The 22411-nt window shown below is 33.3% G+C and overlaps 1 protein-coding gene and 1 pseudogene across 2 annotated transcripts in view; both read left to right on the top strand.

Annotated features, from left to right (window-relative positions):
- The first annotated feature begins 4837 nt into the window (after window positions 1–4837).
- LOC148939537 (thimet oligopeptidase pseudogene) overlaps window positions 4838–22411 on the top strand; it is a 68645-nt pseudogene continuing 51071 nt past the window's right edge. Inside the window, exon 1 of the transcript XR_016143531.1 lies at window positions 4838–4893. The product of XR_016143531.1 is annotated as a thimet oligopeptidase pseudogene (transcript). The remainder of the gene's footprint in view (window positions 4894–22411) is intronic.
- Window positions 8757–10490, top strand: LOC148939538 (uncharacterized). Its single transcript, XM_089106905.1, has 2 exons — window positions 8757–10239; window positions 10357–10490. Exons 1-2 carry the CDS (start codon window positions 9126–9128, stop codon window positions 10488–10490), a joined length of 1248 nt encoding a protein of 415 aa, XP_088963031.1. The 5' UTR covers window positions 8757–9125.

The following is a 22411-nucleotide window of genomic DNA, read 5'->3' as shown; positions in this document are numbered from 1 at the left end:
ATAAGGTGTTTATAGAGAGCATTGTCGTTCCAAAAAGGGCTCATTCGATTGGAAATCGAAAGGCCTAGCGCCCTTGTTAATAGTCAAAAGTGATTGGAAGGCTTGACATTTTATAGTAAAGATCAATGTGGGTATAATGTTTTTTTTGTTGTTGTTGTTTAGACCAGGGTACTTCGTATCGAGTGAGTTGTCGGAGAACTTCGAAAAGGGTTCATTTAATTGAAAATAGAAAGGGCTGATGCCCTTTTTAATAGTTGAAAGTGATTGGAGAGCAACTAATCCCCCTCCCATGCCCCCCCTCCCCTTTGCCCCTTAATTTTAAAAACAAAATGTTGCCTTAAGATTAAATAAAAATGTACTGTGTTAATGCTAATTCCGGATAAAGCATCTCAGCAATATCCCAAGAACGACTGAGGGTATTATGATCAGACTTTCGGGGCTACATCTGCTCTTAAAATTTAACCAAATCAAAATAGTACAAGTGTATCCAAGCTATCAAAGAAAGTAAACAGATTTTTTTTTGTGAATGGTATCAAGTTTTCCATTTCAGGTCAACTAAATGAGGTATGAAACTAAATTGAACATTACTATTTGTGTCCAGATTTTTAAAAGGGTATATGTTATTAAAAATTGCTGAAAATTTATCTCCAGTATACAAATAGCGGACCAAACTATAAAGTCTTACAAAAAGAAAAGATTTATAGCATTATTTTTTTTTCCCTGAGAAGACAATGTAAATATAACACGAACAGAAATTAATTAAAAAAATATTTTCCACAAAATAAGTTTTTCAAAGAAAAGTAAAGAACTCCATTAAACAAAAAATTAGCAAGAATCAAATCAAATATTCTACCAAGCGTGATAATACCACAAATCATCATCAATTAATAAATGAAACCCAAAACGAACAGAAATTACAATAAATAACCGAGTCAAACCCAAAATGAGCAGAAATTAACATAAATTGGGCTCAAAACCCCTATGCCTTCCCAAGGCCAGAACAAAATTTGCACTTTACTGAAAAAATTAATATACACTATACTGATATTTAGTTATAAAAATGTTAATCTTATATGATTTATTAAAGTTAGAAAAGTAAATACATTTGTATTTTCTTCAGTAAAGTGCAAATTTTGTTCTGGCCTTGGGAAGGCTTAGGTGTTTTGAGCCCAACTTAAGTTAATTTTTGCTCGTTTTGAGTTTGACTCGGTTATTTATTGTAATTTCTGTTCGTTTTGGGTTTCATTTATTTATTGATGCTGATTTATGGTATTATCACGCATGGTAGATTATTTGATTTGATTTTTGCTAAAAAATTTTTTAATGGAGTTCTTTACTTTTCTTTGAAAAACTTATTTCGTGGAAAAAGTTTTTTTATTTAATTTCTGTTCGTTTTATATTTACATTGTCTTTTCAGGGAAAAAGAAAATAATGCTATAAATTCTTTGCTGTAAGTTCTTTGCTTTTCCTTGAAAAGCTTGTTTTGTGTAAAAAGTTCTTTTAATTAATAAAAATTAAAGCACCTTTAAATTTGAAAGGGAACACATTAGCTTTCTGTACAAATTGTCCTTGTAAATTTTTAGTTTAGGGGATTTTGGTGTTATAATAGAAGGTTGAGTTGGGAAAATTAAATTTCAGGAATGGATTCCCGCCGTAAATTTTCTAAGGTATTTTTCTAAGGTCCTTCCTCAAATATGTCCATGCTTATGAGGCATAGAAGAAAAAATATTTTAGGTCTACAGATTAAAGTATGTCCTGGGAAGGTATTTTGAAGTACCTTCCTCCACTACTTCTCCCTCTAGAGGGCAGTAATTTTTGAAAATGTTGAAAAATCTTTGTGTTATAAAAGCGACATTTCCTAAATTTTACATTTTCAAAATTTAGAAAAAAAAACATTGATATGGCGTAGAATTCTACTCAAACAACAGTACATTTTCATAATTAAAACCAGGAAGTACATTTTCAGAATTAAAACCAGAGAATTAAAAAACTGATAACTGAAAATTAAGGTAAAATTTTGTTTTATCAAAATTTCAATAGAGAGGCCAAAGACCTGTCAAGTGGGCAAATTTATAAGGCATGGAAATAACTCTCCGGAGTTTTTTATTGGCCCTGGATTCATTAAGCGGCGTTCACAAGCGTGCCTGGCTAAAATCCCACGTCTAGACACGTTTTTAGTCAGAATCTAATGTCTAGGCAACGACCGTTCACAAGCAAAATTTGGTGCTTAGCTAAAACTACAAATTTAGTTTCAAATTGTCATTTCCGGCCAATCAACAGAGCTTATGCGGGCAAAACTTTCAAAACTTTAATCGCTATTTTTACTTCCACAAGCTAATGGATGAGATAAGCAAAACAATTGCCTTAGTGTGCTTCACTATTATGTCTGGTGTTTCATATTTGCCCAAAATGAAAAAAAAACAATTAATGAGAAAACAAAAATTAACTTTCAGGTTACAAATGTAAACAAAATGATGAAAATAATGGAATGCCGCTTTACTGAATGCTTAATTTTCTTAATTATAATTTTCTGCAAGTATCTGCGTAAGGACGATTCAACGGCTGCGTTGCAATATTTCTACTGAGCCATTGAAAATCGCATTCGTTATTTGAAATTGAAAGCATTGTAGAACCATAAATTGTAAGTTACTAAGAAACTAAACATGTTAATCAAAAGTTTTCCGTTTATATTTGACAAACAATATGAGAATTTTATTCTTTCTATACAAAATTTTAATAGGCATGTCCTGGGTAAATTTTTGCAAGGGAATGAGCCAAAGAGATAAGGTTTGTATTTTTAATTTTATTTTTCATATTATTTGAAAAAAAAACTACATTTTCTAAAGAGTTAAAGAGGCTGAGTCACAAGTTCGAACCTTAAAACGTACAGGGATTAGGAGGTACAGTTGGGGGGCTGCCGTCCCCAAACCCCCCGCTTTTGCAGCCTTTAAATGAAAAAAAACTGTTTTTTAAACTGAAAGTAAGGAGCGACATTAAAACTTAAAACGAACAGAAATTATTCCGTGTATGAAAGGGGCTGTTCCCTCCTCAGCACCTCGCTCTTTACTCCAAACTTTTTATTTTTTTAAAAGATAAAGTTGTGTGACAGCGTCAAACTTTGGAGTAAAGAGCGAGGTGTTGAAGACGGGACAGCCCCTTTCATATACGGAATAATTTCTGTTCGTTTTAAGTTTTAATGTCGCTCCTTACTTTCAATTTTTTCACCGCCGTCTTTCTGCGACCGCTAGGGCCAAAAATCGCTTAACATTGTGGCGGGTCGCCTCTTTAAAGAGGCACATGTGTGCCTCCTTGATAAGCTGTGAAGTAATAATTTTTGTTTGTTTTAATTTCCAACTTCATTCTTTACTTTCCTAAAAAAAACTGTTTTTTTATTTTCATCAGACGAGACAGCAGATTTTATCCACTTGCGTCATTAAAATCTTTTGACATTCCTTAGTGAGTGATGTAGTTCCGAGACAATTGCCGATGCAAGCTTTTGGCGGCATGCCTAAATTAACATGAAAACGAGGTTTTTCGTAAATGTAAATTCGGGGGATAATTTTTTTGGTCTGAAAATATCAAAAAGCCCTAACAGGTCCGATTCCAGTTCGAATGAGTCCTCATTCACCCGGATACGTTGCCAACTGTGGCCTGTAGGCGTGGCTGATAAAAAAAAATAATTTGATGAAGATTAAGTGGCTATATTTGATTTTTGGAAAACAGGGAAGGAGTGATCAGATTGAGCTGAAATTTTGTGGATAAGCTCCCATGCCCTAAGAAAGCTCAGCCTCTAAATTTCAACTCCATCGAACAACGTTAAAGGGGGGCTGTGGTGGGAGGGTTGAAACTTTCGGCCCACTTTCCCCCATGAAGATAAAGTCGGAGGGGGTGAAATTTTGCATGTTTCTTAGTTTGACCTTAGGCTACAAAATGCGATCACTGCCGTCTCTCTGCGACCGCAAGGACCGGAAATCGCTTAACATTGTGGTGGGTCGCCTCTTTAAAGAGGCACAAGTGTGCCTCCATGATTTTTCATTTCAGGCTTAGGCACAGTTAGCCTAAGCTATTACAAAATAGCCCTTTGAATATTTTATTTGGCTTCTAGAATTTGATTTAGCCTATTCCTATAAATGGGTTTTTTAAATATATTATAGTATCTTTGTGCTTCAACGCCTGTAGTGAACCGTTTCTGTCTGAACATTTTTGCGGTTTTCTCGCATCCGCTATCCGTGAGTCGTTTTGCGATAAAAAAATCGCACTAGTGAGAACCAAAGGTAAGTCTTCTAAGATGCAGAAGTTTAGAAACAACATTATTCACGCTCAAGAGTTCATCATTTTGTAATATTTAATTAAAAAAAACGTTTTTCCACAAAATAATCCTTTCAAAGAAAAGTAAGGAGCTACATTAAATCAAAAATGAGCAGAAATAAAGTCAAATTTTTTTGGACTGGCTTTACTATCCAGAAAAAACAAAATATAGAAATTACAGGAAGTGAAACCCACACCCACGATTTGACATTATGTATGATGAAAAAAAAACTAGGGTGTTAAATATCAAATTAACGACATCTTTAGAATGTCTTAGATTTTGAGGAAATAAATGAATAAAATCAATGATACAAAAGAAAAAGGAGAAAATAAAGAAAAAAAGGCAAAGGAAGAGATTGTATATTTGTTAAAGAGTACTATTCCAAGGAAGATGCTAAAATTTTAGTTTCCGGTACATTTTTTTCCGAAAAGTATAATTTTAGGGCTTTGTTAGGTATAAATCAAAATTTTAACATGACAGTATTAAAAATGAGCAAAATATTTAATTCAAAACTCATGAGCAACTTTTGAAAAATATCAGGGTATTTGCTGTTTAGAATAATTAGTCCATGACTGTCATAAAGGGTGATTTTATTTAAAATAACGATTCTGTGTAAAATTCGTTTTTGAATTGGGTCGAATTCTAGTTTAGCTGCTTTTTGCTATGTTGGAAAGGGGTTAGGTTAGGAGAATGAAACTTTAGTAATGAACTTTATTAATGAAACTTTAGTAATGAAACAGTAATGAATTTAGGGGACTCCACCCTTTGACTATTGGAAAAAATTAGTTTATAAGCTTATATAGAATGGTACTATCCAATCTCCTTATAATAAACATTATTTTAGTCATCTAGTTGGAAAATTTAACCCATCTGTATAGGAAAAATCTAAATTTGGCAACTAGTTGACTAATAACTTCACCCCAGCAAAACTGTCATTTTCCAACTAGTTGACTAATAACTTCTCCCCAGCAACACTTAAATTTGCCAACTAGTTGACAATAAACGTTGCCCCAGCAAAACTTTCCTTTTCCAACTAGTTGACTAATAACTTCTCCCCAGCACAACTTTCTGTAAAATTCTGCTTTAGCTACTTTTGACTATTTTGGAAAGGGGTTATGTTAGGAAAATGAAACTTTCAGGGATGAGTCTATGGGCTAAAGTATGTCCCGGTAAGGTATTTTGAAGTCCCTACTTCCACCCCTTCTCTCTTTAGAGGGTCCTGACCTACAATGACCTTTAAAATTATGTGTTATAAAAGTGAAACCTTGCAATATAGATCATCTGCTTAAATGAATACAGCAATAATTTTGTCATCTTCATAACTTTGCTCAAACCTAATTTATAAGGTTTTAAAGACATCTAAATAAATTTCCTAAATTTTGAAAAAAAAAAACGGTCAATATATCATATCAATCATATTATTGAGTTAGGACTAAAGTGAATCCACCATTCGATGCCTTTTTTTATGCTGATTACGAATATAATAAGCATTTCTATAGGAAAAGAATTTCAGCCCACCCCCTATATATGCAAATTCAGAGTTAGGTTAGGTTGGGTTAGGTATAGCCTATATAAGGGGGGGGGGCCGAAATTTATTTTCTATAGAAATGCTTATTATATTCGTAATCAGCATAAAAAAGGCATTGAATGGTGTATTCACTTTAGTCCTAACTCAATAATATGATTTTGTATATATTGACCAAAAAAACAACATAAATTTGCCAACTAGTTGACTAATAACTTCTCCCCAGCAAAACTTTTCTTTTCCAACTAGTTGACTAATAACTTATCCGCAGCAACACTTAAATTTGCCAACTAGTTGACAATAAATGTTGCCCCAGCAAAACTTTCCTTTTCCAACTAGTTGACTAATAACTTCTCCCCAGCTAAACTTACTTTTGCCAACTAGCTGACTAATAACTTCTCCCCAGCAAAACTTAATTTTGCCATCTAGCTGGAAAGAAACATTGCCGCAGAAAACAGTTAATTTTCCAACTAGTTGACTAAACTCGCTCAAAATATTGCCTGGTTCTTCTGTGGTCTGATCAAGCCTTTTTAAAGAAGAAAAGAATTGTGATTCAAGTTCTGCAATGTGCTGTTGCTGCAAAAAGTATTTAAAAGCTGAAATCAATATCTGCAGGCTCTTGAAAATAAGGTAAATACCGTAGTGTTTGGTAATAATATGCTTTTTGTGTTAGGATGAGTTGGTTAAGGTGAAATCCCTTTATCAGAGGCAACACTATAGTATTGCCTATAGTAAAGGCCATACGGCTCAAATGTTTTGTTGTTATTACTGTATTTATTTATATTTTTTTCCTCAGAGGCACTTCATATGGAAGGAGTCATCGCATAAACTTCAAAGGCGGTTCATTTGTTTGGAAATCGAGAGTTCTAGAGCCCCTTTTAAGAGTCCAAAGACTCCGGGGTAACCACCCCCCCCCCTCCCCAGGGCCCAAGTGCCGGTATTTTAAGTTATGTCCTGGGGGAATATATGGTTTTTATGGAAGGAATGCTCGTACAAACTTCAGAGAGGGCTCATTTGAATGAAAATTGAAAGTTCTAGTTCGGTTTTGAGAGTCAAAAGAGATTGGAGGGCAAATAGCCTCCCCCCCCTGTGCCCTTTTTCCCAAATGTATCCAATGAAAATTTTGAGGTAACCATTTTGTTAAAAATAGTTCAAAGGTCAGATAACAGAAACTTTGGTGTCAACACAACCCCCCAAGGCCCAGGGTCAGGTGTTGTAAGTTATACCTTGGGGGTATATATGGTTCTTATGGAAGGGATGCTCGTATAAACTTCAGAGAGGGCTCATTTAATTCGAAATTGAAATTTCTAGCTCATTTTCTGAGAATACAAAAAATATCGGAGGGCAACTAGCCCCTCCCTTCCCCTTCCACGTCTTTTTCTTCCCCAAACACATCAGATAAAAATGTTAAGGTGACCATTTGTTAAAAATAGTTCAAACCTCAGATATTAAAACTCCGGAGTATATATATATATATATATATATATATATATATATATATATATATATATATATATATATATATATATATATATATATATATATAGTGATAGTGATAGTGTAAATAGTGTAGTCCTAATAAAACAATTAAATTTTGACTAAGAGCGCTAAGATATTACACTTTACTTAATTATTTACAAGATATTAATTTAAATTTTTCTTAAAGACTATATTAATTAAAAGTGATTCTGAGTTAGTAAGTATCTTCTTTACTTCTTGTTGTTCAATAGTTTTATTCTAGAATCTATTCAATATCTAATGTCATGTAGTCCTAATAAACAATTAAATTTTGACTAAGAGTTCTAAGATATTACACTATACTTAATTAATTATAAGATATTAATTAAGATTTTTCTCAAAAACTATCTTAATTGAAAGGGATTCTGAGTTTTTAAGTATCTTCTTTACTTTTCTTTCTTAAAAAATTTTACTAGACAATCTATTTCAACTGATGTTTGTATTTATTTCTAAGTATTTTGTAATGGTATAATAACAGTGGCGATTCTAGGCCAGGCCCAGCACATGATTAAATTCGTTTTTTTTTACACTACTATTAAGGTACTTTATTGACAAAGGATTGTCACAATTGTAATTTTCGTATACCTTGCCTCCCAGTTTATGAGGCCTAAGACCGTTACTTGTCTATCAGCTGACGAACCTATATATCTATATATAAAGAACAAAAGAAGAAACAAGCCAATCGCATAATTAATAGCTCAAGCTTTCAAGAAGACTCTCTAGTAGCTCTACACGTTTTGCTCTATATATGTTCTCAATATTCCTTATAATTATTTGAGCCATAAACCAACCACAAAAAAAATGAAAACATAACAAAAATGATGCAAAAGACAACGATTAAATGCTGTTCTGTAGATAAGTAATTTAAAATCCCTTTTAAGGTTACTCATTGCTTTTCAAATTACTGTAATATAATGTCAAATTACTGTAATAATATCCCCCCCCCCAAAAAAAAACATGCTGTATTGAACTAAGCACCTAAAGATCCTTTATATTTCTTGTGTCCTTTAGTTAAATTTAGGCAAATTGCAATTAAAAGCATAAAATATTAAGAGTATCTTATTCAACACTTGAAAAAATATTTTTTTTTTATATATCTGGGTAGGCTGTGTAATCTTTGGACTTATTTTTGATTGGTTAATAAGATTTAGAACCCACCTTTACACTTTATGATTTTTTTAAGAAGTTAGAAGTTTTGAAGAAGTCTAAAAATTTTGGCTTCAAGTCAGCGAGAAGAACATAAAAAAAGATTAAACAAGTTAACACATACTAGAAAATATAAATAGGTAAACAAAAATCAATGTTATATAGTAATTAGAGTGGGTGATTTTTTTAATCTTTTTGTGTAATTTTTTATCATTTTTTTTCATTAAGTAGTGCATTTTCTTTTTTTGTAGGCTGGCAATTACCAAGTTGGACATATTGGATACATTTAATGAAATTAAAGTCTGGTGTAGACTAAAAATTGGATGGTAAAATTCTGGAGTTCTTTCACTACAAGCTCCAACCTTGTGTAGTTTGTTTTGTGCCTTTGTCAGTGTATCTTGGCATAAATTCCGTTAGGATAGTTCTCATTTAGTATAGCTTTTATTTCAGGTCTAATTTATGGAACTACCTCTGACTGTCTACGAAGTAATATCAAATGATATTTGTGAAGTAAGTGCCCTTGCCTAGTTTAGGCGTTTTGTGTAGCAACGATTCTTGAAGACGGCATTATTTCGTTCTTTCCATTTTTTCCTCTTTTTTTCCTTTTTTCTATGTGGTGTTAGTGCCATGGCTCTCAGCTTGAAAGTACCATGTTTTGCCAAACCGAAATTGAATCCGGTTATATCGAAAGAGTTATTGATCGACGCCGTTCCACTTTCAGAAACAGTAATTGAGAGTGGGAGGGCTTGTGAGGTTTCCGTAGGTCTTTTTCGCGGGGAAAAAGTAGCCTTCAAAAAGTATTTTGGAATTCGCGGTAATGTCGAGTACGAGTCAATTATTCTAAAAGAAGCTGCTGCCATTTGTAAAGCAAGTCATGAAAATGTTGTTGGAATTAGATTTGTATGTGTGAAGGAAATGACCCTAGGCCTCGAATACTGTGAAAAAGTTTTGACAGATCAAGATGGGAATCCACATGTCTTTAATACTGCCAGACAAATGCTTGGTTTCATGTCCGTCTTGAGTAGTGGAGTTAGTAGGAAAATTGCTCCTCCCTTATTTAATTCAATGGCTTGCCAGATTTCTGAGGGGCTAAGGTATCTTCACTCAATCAATATTATTCATGCTGATCTAAAATCAGCTAACATTTTGGTCACTCAAAATAAAGAGGACGACGATTCTTGGATCTTTAAACTATCAGATTTTGGAGAAAGCCGATTTTCGCTTGCAACATCAGTAATTACTTCAACTACGCAAGATCAGTCTCAGGAAAATCACGGTGGTACCGTTTGTTTTTTGAGCCCGCAAAGATGCGATGGCAAACGTCCTACCTTGGCTTGTGACGTCTTTTCTTTTGGAATGTTTTTATATGAGCTGCATGATTTCACGATCAAGTTTCCTTTTGAAAAAGATGGCTTTCCTGTCGACCTGATAGTCGATAAAATTCGCCGTGGAGTTTTGCCCTGTCATGAGAACATGTCAAATTCTTTAAAAGAAATTTTTTTGAAATGTTGCAAGTTTGACCCGAAAAGTCGTCCCACAGTCCCCGAACTTTGTAAAATGTTGACCGCCCTTGGCCAAGAAGCTTTCATACAGCCAGATAGTTCTGTCGAATCCCTGGGCAGAAATGAAGAATCCACTCATGAAATTTTGTCCATTTCAGATATATCATTCATTAACAATAGTCAACCTGGATCTCTCTCGGAATTTTCTGATCCAGGTCTATCTGATTCTCATTTAAAAAACTATTGGCAACCTGTTTCTCTCTCTAATTTTCCCGATCCTGGTGAATCTGATTCTCAATCAATGGTTTTTGAAGGTATGGACGGCGGTAAAATATCCCGTTGTGGTCAAACGCAATCTTCTGGGACTTACGAACCTAATCTGGAACCATCTCCAATGATCTTGGATGCTGTAGCTGGCTGTGCACTTAGAAATTTTGGCATCACACAACTAAAAAATTTTCAGATTCGTACCATTACAGGTATTCTATAAGTGCTTAAACGGATGCGTTTCAACGGATGAGTTAAAATATTTCAATGCAAGCATCAAGCCATCATCACGCTTCTTCTCCTTCTTCCAAAAAACATCACGTGAAATATATATATATATATATATATATATATATATATATATATATATATATATATATATATATATATATATATATATATATATATATATATATATATATATATATATATATATATATATATATATATATATGTATATATGTATATTAGAACAATTGCAGAAATGGACATCAGACAATGAATGGAACTTGGCAGGTTTCACAAAAATGTGCATTTTTACGTGAAATTGCATCTCTGTGAACCTGGGGTAAAACTGTTAGACTATCTTCAAGACTATTTACTCCTAAATTCAGTTGTTTGATTTACCTTAGCTGTAGCGCATTTGTTAAAAGCAAATACTGCCAATTTTCAGTGGACCGGGAACAGTATGTTTTTTTTTCTATTTACGTCACGTCGTTAACTAAGAAATTATTCTGAGGAAAAGTTACTTCCAAAATAGATGGGTAACAAAAGTGTTTATAGGGTAAGTTTGTTTCTAGCTAGTTGGATAAAGAAAGTATTGCTGGGGAAAAGTTGCTAGTCAACTAGTTGGAAAATAAATTGTTTTCTGGGGCAATGTTTCTTTCCAGCTAGTTGGCAAAATTAATTTTTTCTGGGGAGAAGTTAAGTTATTTATTAGTCAGCTAGTTGGCAAAAGTAAGTTTTGCTGCGGAGAAGTTATTAGTCAACTAGCTGGAAAAGGAAAGTTTTGCTGGGGCAACATTTATTGTCAACTAGTTGACAAATTTAAGTGTTGCTGCGGATAAGTTATTAGTCAACTAGTTGGAAAAGAAAAGTTTTGCTGGGGAGAAGTTATTAGTCAACTAGTTGTCAAATTTATGTTATTTTTTTTAAATTTAGGAAATGTATTTACATATCTTTAAAACCTTATAAATTAGGTTTGAGCAAATTTATGAAGAGGAAAAAATTATTTCTGTACTTCATTTAAGAAGATGAGCTATATTGCAAGTTTTCACTGTTATAACACACATATTTTTAAAGGTCATCAAAGGTCAGGACCCTCTAGAAGGAGAAGGGGTGGAGGTAGGTACTTCAAAATACCTTCCCGGGACATACTTTAGCCCATAGACTCATCCCTGAAAGTTTCATTGTCCTAACATAACCCCTTTCCAAAATAGTCAAAAGTAGCTAAAGTAGAATTTTACCAAAAAATTAATTATAAATTCTAAAAATAAGACAAAAATAGGTAAAATTCTACTTTAGCTACTTTTGACTATTTGGGAAAGGGGTTATGTTAGGACAATGAAACTTTCAGGGATGAGTCTATGGGCTAAAGTATGTCCCGGTAAGGTATTTTGAAGTACCTACTTCCACCCCTTCTCCCTCTAGAGGGTCCTGACCTTTGATGACCTTTAAAAATATCTTTGTTATAAAAGTGAAACCTTGCAATATAGCTCATCTGCTTAACTGAAGTACAGCAATAATTTTTTCCTCTTCATAACTGCTAAAACCTAATTTATAAGGTTTTAAAGATATGTAAATACATTTCCTAAATTTAAAAAAAATAAAATAAATTTGACAACTAGTTGACTAATAACTTCTCCCCAGCAAAACTTTTCTTTTCCAACTAGTTGACTAATAACTTATCCGCAGCAACACTTAAATTTGTCAACTAGTTGACAATAAATGTTGCCCCAGCAAAACTTTCCTTTTCCAGCTAGTTGACTAATAACTTCTCCGCAGCAAAACTTACTTTTGCCAACTAGCTGACTAATAAATAACTTCCAGGGTTGCCGCCAGACCAAAAAATTTCGTAATGTCCAACTCTTAAAAACGTAGCTTTTTTGATAGGAAAGTCTCTTTTCAAGGCATAGTGCCTTAATTTTGCTATCAAGAGCGGTACTTAAAGGGGGGAGGGGACATTTGTTGCCTGTATAATTTTAACAATATATTTTGACATAATCTCATTAAAAATTTTCCCTCCAACTCTTAAAAGGTTCCTAAAAATTATACAATCATAACTTTGGCTTCGTATTTCCCTTCAGTACATTACTTTTTTCTCAAGGTCACTTGCGTATGTCTTTTTAACGTACGTAAATAAAGACCCCCCCCCCCCCTTATGCCTGTATAAAATCACAGCTACTGTTGTGATGATCTTGTTGTTGTTTTAATTGTACTTATTGGAGTTTTAAACAAAATGTTGATGAGGAATACGTACAAAATAAAAGGAAAATCAATGAACACAGGTAATTTAGATTTTTGAAGATAAGAAGAAAACTCACTAGATTTTTTTTATTGCTAAAATTCAAGAAAAACGATAGTAATAAATCCAGCTTTTTAAAAAGATCCAAAAAATAATTTCAATCACTCCCTTCCTGTCTAATATCTTAGACCGGCTCAGTTTCAGTTTCACCTTTTCTAGCTTCAAATTTATATCGGTCGAACATGAAGATTTAAGCAATTCTAAGTGACAGAGTTTTTGTTTTGTTTTTATTTTATCGAACAAAAAATATTTTAATCGCTGTCTTCAGTTCTTATACGAAACAACAGTTATTTTGCACAATGCGAAAAACAAAACGATTTTTGCCCCGAATATGCAAAAAAATCGATTTTTTGCCCCAAATTTTCACTTATATTTAATATTTCCAAATTTTTAATTTTCAAATTTAAAAAATTATTATGTCTCATCCAAAATTACAAACTAAGTTAAGACAGCCTCCGGTTGTGCTTTTACCGTTGTGCTATACTGATAAAAGTGTGAAGTAACTGAACATTCGAAAGTGGTTGAAAAATAGTTCACAAATTAAAAAAAAATTGTGACAAAGAAATAAAAGGAAGATGGAACAAAAAGATCAGTGAGTAAAAAAAAATGAACTAGAAATGATTTAATTAAGAAAATTAAGGGGGATAATAAAAAGTCTATAATTTAATAAGGAAATGCCAAGAAATTCTCGTTTTCAGGGGAATGGGGCCCCAGTCCAGCTTGCATGGTCCCTATGAATCAGTTTTTAAGTAATCTGTAATCCTACCCTATATAGATACAAGACTCTTATCTTCTTCATAAAAATGGGCATTACTCTGGTTGTCGTTTTCTAAAGTCAAGTATTTAGTGATAGTCCCTTTCTGAAAAAAAACATGCTATACACACAAGCAGTACCACTAAATTATTTATTTTGTACAATTTCCATATATCATTGCCTATTTTATTAAAATACACCCACCCCCCTGATGGTCCGGTAGTGATACATATTAATACATTAAAAAAAAATCTACAAAAAAATAATTAATTTAACATATTAAAGAAAACGAAATAATGTAACAAGAAAGAATGTCATAGCAAGATTTGACACTACGATGACATGTATTTATACAGTTATAAATGGGACCGCAGATTGGGAGGGGGGTATAACGTCAAAAAAGTTCCCATGATATTTGGAAAAAAGTTTAGCATAAAATCGAAAATTCCGGCTCAACTAACCCACCCCCCTCCTCAATGCTTAGATATAACCAAAAAATGGCTCATTTTTACAGTTTCATATATTTTGTCAATACCAGCTGTTCATAATCCTATATAAAAAGAGCAACTTTTGTATATAACCTGATATTATGTCAAACCAAGCAGAAGGGGGGGAGTGATGTTGTTACAGAAAGAACAATACATACATGACCGGTACTTGTCCATTAGCTGATACACACGCATATTCAGTTACAACTTCTGTCTCTCTCCCTGTCTCCCTCTTAATGGGAGATGTAATTTGAGTTATATATTGGGTTTTGAAGCCATGGATTTTTGTTTATTAAGTTCCCATGATTATGTTCCTTCATTGATCTGTCTTTTTTCCTTTGCTGGAGTGAATATTTTTAGTCTTAATTTTTAGATATTTTATAATTAATTTTTTGGCTTAATAATTCTACTTTAGCTACTTTTGACTATTTGGGAAAGGCGGTTATGTTAGGACAATGAAACTTTCAGGGATGAGTCTATGGGCTAAAGTATGTCCCGGTAAGGTATTTTTAAGTACCTACCGTCCACCCTTCTCCCTCTAGAGGGTCCTGACCTTTGATGACCTTATAAAAGATATGTGTCTTACTAACAAGTGAAACCTTGCAATATAGATCATCTGCTTAAACTGAAGTACAGCAATAAGTTTTTTCCTCTTCATAACTATGCTCAATGACCTAATTTGATAAAGTTTTAAAGATACTGTAAATACATTTCACTAAATTTTGAGAAGAGCAACATAAATTTGCCAACTAAGTTGACTAATAACTTACTCCCCAGAAAAACTTTCCTTATTACTCAACTAGTGTGACTAATAACTTCTACCCAGAAAATTTAATTTTGCCAACTAGCTGACTAGTAACGTTTTTAGACCGTCACGTAAAACTATCGTTTTATTTCAAACTAGTTGACCAATAACTGATACCCAGAAAACTTAATTTTGCCAACTAGTTGACTAATAACTTCTCCCCAGCAAAACTTAATTTTGCCATCTAGCTGGAAAGAAACATTGCCCCAAAAAACAATTCATTTTCCAACTAGTTGGAAAAGGAAAGTTTTGCTGGGGCAACATTTATTGTCTACTAGTTGACAAATTTAAGTGTTGCTGCGGATAAGTTATTAGTCAACTAGTTGGAAAAGAAAAGTTTTGCTGGGGAAAAGTTATTAGTTGGAAAATGAATTGTTTTCTGGGGCAATGTTTCTTTCCAGCTAGATGGCAAAATTAAGTTTTGCTGGGGATAAGTTATTAGTCAGATAGTTGGCAAAATTAAATTTTTCTGGGGATAAGTTATTAGTCAAATACTTGTAAAATTAAATTTTTGGTGGGGAGAAGTTCTTAGTCAAATAGTTCGAAAATTTATGTTGTTTTTTTTTTCAAAATTTAGGGAATTTATTTAATATTATTTAAAAACTTATAAATTATTTTCTAGCAATGTTAAGAAGATGAAAAAATTTTTGATGTACTTCGTTTAAGCAGATAAGCTATTTTGCAAGGTTTCACTTTTATTACACACATATTTTTAAAGGTCATCAAAGGTCAGGACCCTCTAGAGGGAGAAGGGGTGGAGGTAGGTACTTAAAAATAACTTCCCGTGACATACTTTAGCCCATAGACCCATTCCTGAAAGTTTCATTTTCCTAACGTAATTCATTTCCAAAATAGTAAAAAGAATATAAATTATAATTTTGAATTAACATTGATTGCAAATTTTAAAAATTAGACAAAAATAGCCACCCATTACATGAACAGACATATTACATAAGTGACAGACACAATTTAGGTAAATGTAGTGAAAGATCGAAACGAAAAAACGTTTAAACATGCATCTGTTTTCTTTAACAGACAGGAGGAGTAACCATCCAAGCTTTGAAAAATTTAATCTGACTTTTGGGACCAGGTATTATAAGACTAATTATCCAGGGAATTAATAAAAAAAATCCCTGGCTTCAAAGCCCAATAAATAACTCAAATTACATCTCCCAGTGAGAAGGAAACAGGGAGAGAGACAGAAGTTGTAGCTGAATAGTAACAAGCTTTGATAAAATTACAGCAATAAACTGAAACATATAATTTTATTCTTGTAAAAATTTAATATCACTACTAAATTCACTTTTCACAATCATATTTCTATCAACATCTTTTGAAAAAATACTTCTAGGTGAGGGTAAATCCGTGCCAACTTCATTGTAATCATTAACAGGAATGTCAATAAAATCGCCATTTGAATGAGATAATGGTTCTTTACTTTGATTTTAATTCAAAAGTGGAGATTTGGAGCTAATGGAGCCATTTAATGATGATTTTGCTCGCGCAGCTAAGTTAGCAGCAGATGAAGCTGTTTTCTTTGCCTAACAAAAAAAAACAAAAACAATATAAGCCACTAATAGGAAGACAGTAGTTTGAAAAGAGAAAAGTGTTACAGAAATAGTGAAAGAGAGAGAGATAGAGAGAGAGAGAGAAAGAGTATGCATGGGAGAAGTTATTAGTCAACTAGTTGGAAAATGAAAGTTTTGCTGGGGAGAAGTTATTAGTCAACTAGTTGGAAAAGAAAAGTTTTGCTGGGGCAACATTTACTGTCAACTAGTTGGAAAATTTAAGTGTTGTCGGGGAGAAGTTAATAGTCAACAAGTTGGAAAATGAAAGTTTTGCTGGGGAGAAGTTATTAGTCAACTAGGTGGAAAAGGAAAGTTTTGCTGGGGCAACGTTTATTGCCAACTAGTTGGCAAATTTAAGTGTTGCTGGGGAGAAGTTATTAGTCAACTAGTTGGAAAATGAAAGTTTTGCTGGGGAGAAGTTATTAGTCAACTAGTTGGCAAATTTAGATTTTTCCTATACAGATGGGTTAAATTTTCCAACTAGATGACTAAAATAATTTTTATTATAAGGAGATTGGATAGTACCATTCTATATAAGCTTATAAACTAATTTTTTCCAATAGTCAAAGAGTGGATATCCTGAATTTAGGGCCAAAAACATACTTTTGAAAGTCATTTCGAAGCAAAATGTTAAACCTCTTATGGTTTCTGAGTCCTGGTAATTTGCCTAGGCTATTTGACAGGTCTATACCTCTAATGAAATTTTGACAAGACAATACTTCACCTTAATTTTCAGTTATCTGTTTTGTTTTCTTTGGTTTTAGTTCTGAAAATGCAGTTTCTATTACCCAAGTCAAATTTTAAGCCATATCTACGTCTCTTTCTAAATTTAGGAAATGTATGGCAGATTTTTGAAACCTCAAAGCCTAAATTTGGATTTAGCAAAGTTGTGAATCTGAAAACAGTTTTATTATACTTTACTTAAGCAAAACGTCTGTTTTGGAAGGTTTCACTTACATTATGCAAAGATTTTTAAAGGTCATCAAGGGTTACTGCCCTCAAGAGGGAGAAGGAATAGAGGTAGGTACTTCAAAATAGGCCTACCTTCTCTGGATATAATTAGGCCTAAGTCTGTAGACCCATCCCTCAAAGTTTTATTTTTCTAACCTAACTTCTTTCCAATAAAGCTAGAACTGTCTAAACTAGAGCTTTACCTAGGCCTATGTTTTTGCCTTGTTACTGAAAGTTTCATTATCTTTAACTTAACACTTTTCTGAGGTAAGAAAAAGTTGCTTGTCCAGAAATTTACCCAAATGTATAACCTCAAATTGTGTATACATAAGGAGTTTCCCATGCTTGACCTTTTTCTCATTGATTTAACATCAAACAAGCAACAGGCTAAGCTGCAACTGCAATTTATATTTCAGAATTTTGATCCATATATTGACAGTGATTCAGGGTAGCCTATACGCTATTGCAAATTTATGATCATTTTCATAGTTTTTTTTCATGTTCTTTCTATTTATCCCAAGCCCTCTCCTAACCTTAGCCTAGGCTATAGACTATATGATTCAGTGATACTTGACTTAAGTCCCATCTGTCCTTGAAGTTTGTCTTAGGGCCTCTTTCTTTGTAATGTTGTGGATGTGCCTTCTGTATGCGTCACAGTCTTGTGCTAGGCAAAAAAGGTCCAAGAGGCAGTGAGGTGTGAAGTTTTCTTTCCACCTCTTTGGGGACAACCATAAGGACAAGAACCATGAATTTGGCCTTTGAAGGTGGTTTTTGGGAAACAGAACTGACTCATCTGCTGTATATGACCAAGCCATTGAAGTTGCTGGATCTTCATGAGAATTGTTTGTTGTATCTTAAGTTGCTCAAGAAGTTTGACATTTGAGATCCTATCAAGGTAAGTGATCCCAGCTATACAGCAGAGGCACTTAGTTTCAAATGCTGCAAGTCAACAATTGTCATCCACCTTCAGCATCCATGTTTCACATGAGTAGATTGTAATGGAGATGACCAGGGTATCAAAAAGTAGTGTCTTAAGCTGCAGAGACAAATTTTTGCTTTGGCATATGGGCATAAGGGCTTTGAAACTGGGACTTACAAGGGCAAGATGTCTTTTGAGTGACTGTTGTTGCTGGTTATCAAACTACCAATGTAAAGGAACTTGTCAACCCAGTGGATACCCTATCCATTAAGTTTCAGGTCTGGCTTAACTGTATCCTCTGGCTTTTGTGAGCAGCATATAGCCTTTGTTTTTGATACGTTTATGACCATTCCAAAAGAACTAATGGCTTCAAGGACATTGTTAACAATGGCTTGTAGATCCTCTGGTGTTTCGGCCATTTTGTTGATATTGTTGGCATAGGCTAGCTTATATGTCTGAACACCCCCTATATGTGTGTTGCAAGTTGTTTCCACCATAACAAACAACAAAAGTACGAAGAACAATAGGAATTCTTTTTGCAAGACAGTGGAGATAATTTGAATGAATATTTCGGCCCTCTATCCAAGGGCTGTCCTCAGCAAGACGAAAATATATAAAAGAAAAAAGACTCACAGCAACATACAACCATTAAAACCAAAAATTAAAAATTTTTCAAAGCAGTCCTAGCATCCTTACTTCAGCGAAGTTCAACCAGGACTGATAAAAAGTAAGGTAACACGAGGCAATTTAATGAGAAGAAAGAAAAGTAATTTAAAAACACGTTCTTTTTGCTAATGCCGCTTTTTTGGCAGCTAACCTCAAAGGTCTTTTTGTGACCAGTTCTGTGTTAATGTCTATTGGTTTTTTTAAATATTTTGTAAGATCATTTTTAATTGAATTTGCGTATAGAGTATTTAGTGTATATTTCCCAAGTCTCTATTTAAGGAAATATTATTTTTTATCTTAAGTCTGATTTCAATTGATTCTCGGACTACCTGCATTATGTCTAGGTCATTGCTAATAAGGGCGGATTCATCAAAAAGCATATTGTTGCTAGAATTTTGAAAAATATGGCTGCCTAATGCAGAATCAGATGAAACAACGGAAATTTTAGAATTTAGAGTTGTGACTACATCATAATTTTGTTGTTGTATGCACTTTTCTAAATTCTGGTGTGTTCTACCTACATAGTGTTTGCCACAATCGCATGGCATTTGATAGACCCCTCTTTTGCGAGTAGCTGGGATTTTATATTTACCAAAATTTAGAAAATCTATGATTTTTAAATTATTTGTGAATACTATACAGATTATTTTTTGTACAAACTTTTTTAAGATTTGTAGTGATTTTTGGGATGTAGGGGAGGTAAATTATGTTTAAGGGATTGTCAGAAATATCACATGGTAAACTGTCATTAATTTTACGGGAATCTCTTTCAGTCTACAATTAATTACACTATTAATAAATAAAATAGGATACCCATTTCCAAAAAGTATGTCCTTGATAAAATTTAATTCTGCTGTTATGTGGGAATCAGAACAAATGTTAAGGGCCCGATCAACAAGGGATATTACAACTGCTCTTTTAACTTGTGGGGGGTGGTTTGATTTAAAATGCAAATATCTATTATTTTGTGTTTGTTTTCTATAAATAGTAAAATTGAGTTTATCTAAGGTACGAATAATTAACGCATCTACGAAAAGAATTTTATTTGTGATCTCGATTTCTAAAGTAAACTGTAAATTTTTATTCTATATATTAAGGTGATCTAAAAAACCCTTAAGCTCATTTTCTCCATAGTTCCGGAGTGAAATTACATCATCCATGCAACTTCCCCAAAAGACATGTTTAAAAAAATATGAATCTAATGCCCAATTTTCAATAACCTCCACATAAATATTTATCTGTAACCCAGAGAGGGGTTAGCCGATTGCTAAGCCATTAATTTGCTGGTAAAAAGAATTACGGAATTGGAAATACATTGAGTACTTGTTACAGAGTTTAACTAAGGTCATTAAGGTCATCACAATCTATTCCTGCTGCTGAAGCTTCTATTAAGTGATAATTTTCTTTGATTTTATTTTCTAATAACTGTTCAGATACTGTGACATTTATATTTTTATACATTGAAACAATGTCAAAGCTACTTATAATTGTATTTTTTGAGATATTTACGTTTTTGAGTTTTTCAACCAAATCTACTAAATTACATATATATGATTTTTGAGAGTAAAGCAAAGGTTTAAAGGCTGTACATAACCATTTCCCAATATTGGATGTGAGGGCTTTTGTACAAGCTACTATGGGCCTTAAAGGAATGCCTTGCTTGTGTAATTTTAGTAGACCATAAAACTTTGGGCAAAAGCTACCGCGGGGGAAAAATTTATTGTATAGCTGTGGAGTAATTTTACCATTTTGTTTTAAACTTTTTAGTTCATTTATAATTTTGTTTGCAAATTGATCAGTATGATCGTGGGTTGTAGTTCTATATGTTGTCTCACGATTTAGATGAGAATAATTGTTTTTATCTTAATCTGTCCTGTCCATGACAACCAGAGAATTGTTTTTATCTGCTTTAGTTATAATAATGGATGAATCTTAACGGAGATTAGATAGTATTTTTAGGTCACACAACTTATCCGGTTTTCTATTGGCGGGAGAATTAATCTTTTTTTGATTATTGTAAAGGGTATCTATAAGACTAGCCCTAACTTCATCCGGGTTGGATATAGATGTATAAAATTTGTGCACAGAGGATTCTAGAGAGGAAATTAAATCTGCTAAAGGGATGTGTCTGGGAAGAAAAGGGAATTTCGGACCTTTTTTGAGAACTTCAATTTCCTTTGGCTAAAGCGCTCTAGAAGATAAATTAACAGCAGCCGGTCCAGGAATGAATTTTGGAGTATAAGTAGGGCTATTCCTTGAAAATTCCTATCTTAGGCTTTCCAATTTCTTAATAAGTTGTTCCTTTGATAAGTGGAAATCACGGCTAAACAAATTTCTTTCCAATCTAGCAACCTGGCTAAAATCAACAGAGGACAAATTTTGGAATACTAATTTTTCTAAGTATTTTCTTTCAGAAGAAATAGTGTATCTTTTTTGTTTTTTGTCTTTAATGATGTGTGTTAATGTTTTAAATTGTAGCGTGCGATAATAGTGCATTTTAGTCTTGTTGTTTATATTTTATCTGAATATTAAAGACTTGGGAATGAGACTTTGGCTTTTACGATATTCTAAGAATTTCTGTTGGTTAATAACAATAGCGTGTTTTTTGCCTAATATGATAAAGTAAAAAATATCATTAGTCAACTGTTCCCCATAAGCGAGACGAAAATAGCGACGAAGACCAGACTGCCTTTCCATAACAAACAACAAAAGTACGAAGAACAATAGGGAAATCTTTTTGTAAGACAGTGGAAATAATTTGAATGAATATTACGGCCCTATGTCCAAGGGCCGTCCTCACTATTTTCGTTTCCACCATAGATAAGAATGCTGTGAGGAAGAGGTTAAACAGCTCTGGAGACAATTGGCATCCTTGAAGGACAATTGTGGATATCTGGAAACTTTCAATGAGACCTTCAATAGTCATGATGTGACTCCTAAATTTGGATTAGAGGAGAGCTGTATATGCAGGGATAAATTTTGGAAAGCCTCCAAAATGCATGGTTAATGTTGGAGTAGAAAAATGGTTTATGGCTCAAATGAAAGCCCCAGAAATTCTGCATAAACTGTGATTTTTGTTATATAGCTAGAAGAAAAAAAAGGGGGTGTCCCTGCTTATACCATATGTCCCACTAAGTACAAGGGGCAGTATATCTTGAGACATAGTTAAAAGATTCATGTATTGGTAGAAAACTTTGACTATTCATTGTATAAAAACTACAAAAGTAAAAATATCTTAGGAACAAGACTAGACTACCAGTCAGCAAACAAAAAGTATGACACTACTCTGGAAACTGTACTGGGTAATGGGGTAGGACTTAATTTTGAGTCTTCTTGGTCTGGCCACTTCTACTTTCTTAGACCAACCATGCACATGACACTCATTCTGATACTGTTCTTGTTTTTCTCTTGGACAGACCCAAGAGATGCAATCTTGTATATCTTCACAGTCTTCTCAGGGTTGGACAGC

Source organism: Artemia sp. Qi Xiang Cuo, chromosome 21, assembly GCF_049724085.1.
Source record: "Artemia sp. Qi Xiang Cuo chromosome 21, ASM4972408v1, whole genome shotgun sequence".
Taxonomy (NCBI): domain Eukaryota; kingdom Metazoa; phylum Arthropoda; class Branchiopoda; order Anostraca; family Artemiidae; genus Artemia; species Artemia sp. Qi Xiang Cuo.
This window is presented reverse-complemented; position numbering and strand designations above follow the sequence as displayed.